Genomic DNA, 7,789 nt, shown 5'->3' with positions numbered 1-7,789 from the left:
AGCTGGCAAACAAATGCCTGCATCACCAGCACCGCTACTAACTGTGCCGGTGATTCAGGAAATCCCATCCCATGGAGTCCTATGGCACGCCACAGGAATGGAAAGTTACCTGCACTTCTAATATGCTGGTAATATCGGGATTTCCGGTGGCAGAGACGGTAAGTGCAGTTTGGCAGTATTCCGCCATTAATACCAGCTGGATACCGGCAAACTTATAATCAGGGCCTATGTGTAAATCAGGCTTGGTCTGACTCCATCATTTTCAGCCTACCGTGCTTACCCAGAAGGTTGAAGGAACATAAGCAAATCAAGCTAGGTCCTATCCCAAAGTGGTCTATGTCCAGTCACCCCTTTGGCTTGGTAGAGCAGCAGTAGCCTGGATGCAGCTTGCCTGGATGCTGCTTACCTGGATGCAGCTTGCCTGGATGCAGCAGCAGCCTGCATGCAGCTTGCCTGGATGCTACTTGCCTGGATGCAGCTTGCCTGGATGCAGCAGCAGCCTGGATGCAGCTTGCCTGGATGCAGCAGCAGCTTGATGCAGCTTTCCTGGATGCAGCTTGCCTGAATGCAGCAGCAGCCTGGATGCAGCTTGCCTGGATGTAGCTTGCCTGGATGCAGCAGCAGCTTGATGCAGCTTGCCTGGATGCAGCAGCCTGGATTCAGCTTGCCTGGTGCTGCTTGCCTGAATGCAGCTTGCCTGAATGCAGCTTGCATGGACGCAGCAGCAGCTTGATGCATCTTACCTGGATGCAGCTTGCTTGGATGCTGCTTGCCTGGATGAAGCTTGACTGGATGCAGCAGCATCCTGGATGCAGCTTGCCTGGATGCAGAAGCAGCTTGATGCAGCTTGCCTAGATGCAGCTTGTCTGGATGCAGGAGCAGCCTGGATGCAGCTTGCCTGGATGCAGCAGCAGCTTGATGCAGCTTGCCTGGATGCAGCAGCAGCTTGATGCAGCTTGCCTGGATGCAGCAGCTTGGATGCAGCTTGCCTGGATGCAGCTTGCCTAGATGCAGCTTGCCTGGATGCAGCTTGCTTGGATGCAGCAGTAGCCTGGCTACAGCTTGCCTGGATGTAGCTTGCCTGAATGCAGCAGCAGCCTGGATGCAGCTTGCCTTGATGTGGCTTGCCTGGATATGGCTTGCATGGATGCAGCTAGCCTGGATGCAGCTTTCCTGGATGCAGCAGCCTGGATGAAGCATGCCTGGTTCAGCATGCCTGGATGCATCTTGCCTGGGTTCATCAGCCTGGATTCAGCTTGCCCGGGTGCAGCAGCCTGGATGTATTTATTTTATTTTATTTTTATTTTTTACATTTGTATAGCGCGCAGGCAGCCCAGGGGCATTTTGGCGCTGTTACTTGCAGACAGCTTAGTTACATTATGCATAGGTTACATCATTTGGCATTGTCATTTAGGTGTAACAGATATTATGCATGGAGGCGTACAAAAGGTCAGGTATACATGTGGCGAGTGTAGCTTGCCTGGATGCAGCAGCCTGGATGCAGTTTGCCTGGATGCTACTTGCCTGGATGCAGCAGCTTGATGCAGCTTGCCTGGATGCAGCAGCCTGGATTCAGCTTGCCTGGTGCTGCTTGCCTGGATGCAGCTTGCCTGGATGCAGCTTGCATGGACGCAGCAGCAGCTTGATGCAGCTTACCTGGATGCAGCTTGCTTGGATGCTGCTTGCCTGGATGAAGCTTGACTGGATGCAGCAGCATCCTGGATGCAGCTTGCCTGGATGCAGAAGCAGCTTGATGCAGCTTGCCTTGATGCAGCAGCATCCTGGATGCAGCTTGCCTGGATGCAGAAGCAGCTTGATGCAGCTTGCCTTGATGCAGCAGCCTGGATGCAGTTTGCCTGGATGCTACTTGCCTGGATGCAGCAGCTTGATGCAGCTTGCCTGGATGCAGCAGCCTGGATTCAGCTTGCCTGGATGCAGCTAGTCTGGATGCAGCTTGCCTGGATGTAGCTTGCCTGGATGCAGCTTGCCTGGATGCAGCTCGCCTGGATGCAGCTTGCCTGGATGTGACTACTGCCTGGATGCAGCTTGCCTGGAAGCAGCAGCAGCTTGATGCACCTTGCCTGGATGCAGCTCGCCTGGATGCAGCAGCAGCCTCGATGCAGCTTGCCTGGATGCAGCAGCAGCCTGGATGCAGATTGCCTGGATGCGGCAGCAGCCTGGATGCACCTTGCCTGGATGCAGCTCGCCTGGATGCAGCAGCAGCCTCGATGCAGCTTGCCTGGATGCAGCAGCAGCCTGGATGCAGCTTGCCGGGATGCGGCAGCAGCCTGGATGCAGCAGCATCCTGGATGAAGCTTGCCTGGATGCTGCTTGCCTGGATGCATCAGCCTGGATGCTGCTTGCCCAGGTGCAGCAGCCTGGATGCAGCTAGCCTGGATGCCGCTTGCCTGGATGCATCAGCCTGGATGCAGCTTACCCAGGTGCAGCAGCCTGCGTGCATCAGCCTGGATCCAGCTTGCCTGGATGCAGCAGACTGGATGCAGCTTGCCTGGATGCAGCTCGCCTGGATGCAGCAGCAGCCTGGGTGCATCAGCCTGGATGCAGCTTGCCTGGATGCAGCAGACTGGATGCAGCTTGCCTGGATGCAGCTTGCCGGGATGTGGCAGCAGCCTGGATGCAGCTTGCCTGGATGCAGCAGCATCTTGGATGAAGCTTGCCTGGATGCTGCTTGCCTGGATGCATCACCCTGGATGCTGCTTGCCCAGGTGCAGAAGCCTGGGTGTAGCAGCCTGGATGCAGCTAGCCTGGATGCCGCTTGCCTGGATGCATCAGCCTGGATGCAGCTTACCCAGGTGCAGCAGCCTGGGTGCAGCTTGCCTGGATGTGGCTACAGCCTGGATGCAGCTTGCCTGGAAGCAGCATCAGCTTGATGCACCTTGCCTGGATGCAGCTCGCCTGGATGCAGCAGCAGCCTCGATGCAGCTTGCCTGGATGCAGCAGCAGCCTGGATGCAGATTGCCTGGATGCAGCTTGCCTGGATGCAGCTTGCCGGGATGCGGCAGCAGCCTGGATGCAGCTTGCCTGGATGCAGCAGCATCCTGGACGAAGCTTGCCTGGATGCTGCTTGCCTGGATGCATCAGCCTGGATGCTGCTTGCCCAGGTGCAGCAGCCTGGGTGTAGCAGCCTGGATGCAGCTAGCCTGGATGCCGCTTGCCTGGATGCATCAGCCTGGATGCAGCTTACCCAGGTGCAGCAGCCTGGGTGCATCAGCCTGGATGCAGCTTGCCTGGATGCAGCAGACTGGATGCAGCTTGCCTGGATGCAGCTCGCCTGGATGCAGCAGCAGCCTGGATTCAGCTTGCCTGGATGTAGCTTGCCTGGATGCAGCTAGCCTGGATGCAGCATGCCTGGATGCAGCAGCAGCCTGGATGCAGCTTGCCTGGATGTAGCAGCAGCCTGGATGCAGATTGCCTGGATGCAGCTTGCCTGGATGCAGCTTGCCGGGATGTGGCAGCAGCCTGGATGCAGCTTGCCTGGATGCAGCAGCATCCTGGATGAAGCTTGCCTGGATGCTGCTTGCCTGGATGCATCAACCTGGATGCTGCTTTCCAAGGTGCAGCAGCCTGGGTGTAGCAGCCTGGATGCAGCTAGCCTGGATGCCGCTTGCCTGGATGCATCAGCCTGGATGCAGCTTACCCAGGTGCAGCAGCCTGGATGCAGCTTACCCAGGTGCAGCAGCCTGCGTGCATCAGCCTGGATGCAACTTGCCTGGATGCAGCTCGCCTGGATGCAGCTTGCCTGGATGCAGCAGCAGCCTGGATTCAGCTTGCCTGGATGCAGCAGCAGCCTGGATTCAGCTTGCCTGGATGTAGCTTGCCTGGATGCAGCTCGCCTGGATGCAGCTTGCCTGGTTGCAGCTTGCCTGGATGTAGCTTGTCTGGATACAGCTTGCCTGGATGCAGCTTACCTAGATGCAGCAGCAGCCTGGATGCAGCTTGCCTGGATGCAGCAGCCTGGATGCAGCCTGCCTGGATGCAGCTTGCCTGGATGCAGCAGCAGCTTGATGCAGCTTGCCTGAATGCAGCTTGCCTGGATGCAACTTGCCTGGATGCAGCTTGCCTGGATGCAGCTTGCCTGGATGCAGCAGGAGCCTGGATGTAGCAGCCTGGATGCAGCTTGCCAGGATGCAGCTTGCCTGGATGCCGCTTGTCTGGGTGAATCAGCCTGGATGCAGCTTGCCCGGTGCAGCAGCCTGGATGCAGCAGCCTGGATGCCATTTGACTGGATGCAGCTTGCCTGGATGCAGCAGACTGGATGCAGCTTGCCTGGATGCAGCAGCCTGGATGCTGCTTGCCTGGGTGCTGCTTTCCTGGATGCATCAGTCTCAATGCAGCTTACCCGGGTGCCGCAGCCTGGGTGCAGCAGCCTGGATGCATCTTGCCTGGATGCAGCTTGCCCGGGTGCAGCAGCCTGGATGCAGCTTGCCTGGATGCGGCTTGCCTGGATGCTGCTTGCTTGGATGCAGCTAGCCTGGATGCAGGAGCCTGGATGCAGCTTGCCTGGATGCAGCTTGCCTGGATGCAGCAGCCTGGAAGCAGCTTGCCTGGATGCCGCTTGCCTGGATGCATCAGCCTGTATGCAACTTGCCCAGGTGCACTAGCCTGGGTTCAGCAGCCTGGATGCAGCTTGCCTGGATGCAGCTAACCTCGAAGCAGCTTGCCTGGATGGCGCTTGCCTGGATGGCGCTTGCCTGGATGCATCAGCCTGGATGCAACTTGCCCAGGTGCACTAGCCTGGGTTCAGCAGCCTGGATGCAGCTTGCCTGGATGCAGCTAAACTGGATGCTGCTTGCCTGGATGCATCAGCCTGGATGCAGCTTGTCTTGATGCCACTTGCCTGGATGATGCTTGCCGGGATGTAGATTGTCTTGGTGCATCAGCCTGGATACAGCTTGTTTGTTTGTTTGTTTTGTTTGTTTTATTCATGTTTATATAGCGCACATCCGCCTGACGACATTGTGGCACTTGTTCCATTAAAAGCTTAGTTACATAGTCATGAGCCATATATATACAAGGTTACAACAAAGTTATATTACATTTCTGTTTATATTACAGTATACATTGCACGAGTAGAGGAGGCAGTCGTGGTACTAGTTGAGGAAGGTGGTCTTGAGATTGTTGCCGAAGGCAGAGATGGAGGTTTCAGCTCTAAGGGAGGCAGGGAGAGAGTTCCAGAGTTGTGGTGCAATATAGGAGAAGCCTAGGCCTCCCGCTGAGGCTCTCTTGATGCCTGGTATGTGTAGCTGGTTGATGTACTGAGCTCTGGTGGGGCGGGTGGAAGTGGTCCTTGATATTGCTTCAGATAGGTATGTTGGAGCAGTGTTGTTGATGCATCTATGTGTGATGGTGAGGATTTTCAGAGTAATTCGGTCTTTGACCTGAAGCCACCGTGCTGCACGTCTGGCATGAGATATATGGTCCCTTCTGGGGATGCTCATAGCGGCTCTGAGGGCGTTGCTTTGTGTGGTTTGCAGTCTGTGGATGTTCTTGGCGGAGGTGCCACCTAGGAGAGCGTTCCAGTAATCGAGTTTAGCACCTATAGTTGCTCTAGCTATGGCCACACGGTTGGGGGCGGATAGGTAGGGCTTAATGGCATTGATGAGTTTGGTGCTGAACTCTAATGCAGAGGCTACGGCGCTGACTTGTTTGTTCATTGATAGATTAGCGTCAATGTGAACACCTAGGGTCTTGACGGAGGATGATACAGAGATGGTTGAGTTGTCTATGTTGAAGTTGATGTATTGGGGGCTTAGCTTCGTTATTGTGTTTCTTTGACCAAGAATGAGAATTTCAGTCTTCTCTCCCTTGAGACAGAGGCCATTGATTGCCATCCATGCTTGGATCATAGCATAGATATTGTGGAGGTTAGTGGCGTCTTGGTGGTAGAGTCCAGTTAGGGGTATAAGTACTTGAGTGTCGTCTGCATAGTTGGTATATGCCACACCGATGGAGTCAAGTAAGTCGAAAAGGGGTTTTGTGAAGAGGTTATAGAGGGTGGAGGCTGCACATGATCCTTGGGGGACACCACAGTTTATAGTGGTAGGATCTGCATTAGCTGTGTCAGAGTAGACCTTCATGGTTCTTCCTTCGAGGAAGGAAGTGATGCAGGATGCTGCTTGTTTAGAGAAATGGGCTGCATGAGTGAGGTAGGTGGTAAGTGTTTGGTGATCTACCAGGTCAAAAGCTGCTGATAGATCGAGGAGGAGGAGCAGGGACGGTTTGTCTTTGTCCATGATCTGTGTGATTTGATTTTTTAGGTCTAATAAGGCAGATTCTGTTCCATGCCCGACCCGGAAATCAGATTGCCTTTTGTCTAGTATGGAATTAGCTTCTATGTATGATTGGATCTGGTTGTGAGCTGCTTTGTCCAGAATTTTCAAGAGGAACAGGACTGTCATTATCGGTCTGTAGTTGTTGGGTTGGGCTTGGTCAAGTGTGGCTTTTTTTTAGAAGTGGCCGCACCCAGGCTTCCTTGAGATTGTTTGGGACAGTTCCTGTTTGGAATGATGCGTTAATGAAGGCAGTAATCAAGGGTGCTAGGTTATTAGCGCATTCCTTGATGATTTTAGGAGGACAGATGTCTGCTTTGCAGAGTGATGGTTTGAGATTTTTGATGAGATTAAGGACCTCAGGTTCTGTGACATCTCTGAAGGCGAATTGCATGTGATTGAAATTACTACACTTGTCTTGTGTAGGGCGGTTGGCTTTTTTGGTTTGGGAGGGCTTTACAGTGGTTTTGTATTTTATTCTGGAGGAGTTTTATTTTGTTGAGCATGGCGGACTGAATGCTAGCGCACCAGGCTTTGTCTTTAGTTATCTCGTCTATGGTAGCCGGGGGTGTGACTAGTTCATTGAAGATTGCGAATAATTCTTTTGCTTGGGGGGAATTGGCCTTTGAAATCCTATCATTGAAGGAGTTGGATTTTTCTATTAGGATGGCTTTTTTTGTATTGGAGGGCAATCTGTTTGAAAATGCTCTTATTTAGGTCACTGGGTTCCGTTTGCCAGTTTTTTAGTGACTGGCGCTTTTGTGCTCGGAGGGATTGGAGTTCATCCGAGAACCAGGAGTTATAGTGAAATTAATTTTTTGCTTTCTTACTTTCAAGTGGGGCTATAGAATCTATGGCATTTTTGAGAGTATCATTAAAGATGGTTGATAGTATATTTGAGTCCTGGGAGAAGGGTGGTGCTAGGCAGGGGTTTTTGAAGTAGGGTCGCAAGTTGTGTGCATTGAGTTTTTTTGAACTTCTTTATATGGCAGGTGGTGCGTGGGTTAGGGTTTTAGGTCTGGGGTAGGTGGGGATAAGGAATTCAGTGCACGTGTGGTCCATCCATGGAAAGGCAGAGTTAAAGATAATGTTGGATGCGCAGTTGTGATCCATGACCCAATCAAGGGTGCGGCCTTTGGAGTGAGTGGGGGTGAGGACTCCTTGGGAGAATCCTAGGTCTGCGAGTTCTTTAGCTAGGGTTGTGGCGGGTTTATCCTTCTGGATCATTGAAGCTTGCCTGGGTGCAGCAGCCTGGATGCAGCTAGCCTGGAAGCAGCAGCCTGGATGCAGTTTGCCTGGATGCAGCTTGCCTGGATGCAGTTTGCCTGGATGCAGCTTGCCTGTATACAGCAGCCTGGATGCTGCTTGCCTGGGTGCAGCAGCCTGGGTGTAGTAGCCTGGATGCAGCTTGCCTGAATGCAGCTAGCCTGGAGTCCGCTTGCCTGGATGCATCAGCCTGGATGCAGCTTGCCCAGGTGCAGCAGCCTGGGTGCAGCAGC

The 7,789-nt window shown here is 53.6% G+C and overlaps 1 protein-coding gene across 1 annotated transcript; it reads right to left on the bottom strand.

Moving 5' to 3' along the window:
• Nucleotides 1–402: 402 nt before the first annotated feature.
• On the bottom strand, nt 403–1,200 carry LOC138580050 (keratin-associated protein 10-1-like). The gene has a single exon (XM_069650286.1). It carries the CDS (start codon nt 1,198–1,200, stop codon nt 403–405), a length of 798 nt encoding a protein of 265 aa, XP_069506387.1.
• Nucleotides 1,201–7,789: the final 6,589 nt, after the last annotated feature.

The sequence above is a fragment of the Ambystoma mexicanum genome, chromosome 3p, assembly GCF_040938575.1.
Source record: "Ambystoma mexicanum isolate Mex_15411 chromosome 3p, UKY_AmexF1_1, whole genome shotgun sequence".
Classification (NCBI taxonomy): Eukaryota; Metazoa; Chordata; class Amphibia; order Caudata; family Ambystomatidae; genus Ambystoma; species Ambystoma mexicanum.
Note: the sequence above shows the minus strand (reverse complement) of the source record. Positions and strands in the feature narration are given on the sequence as shown.

What these genes read in the sequence shown, in the direction of transcription:
- LOC138580050 (XM_069650286.1), bottom strand. Translation starts at nt 1,200, where the DNA reads ATGCTTCATCCAGGCTGCTGCATCCAGGAAAGCTGCATCCAGGCTAGC.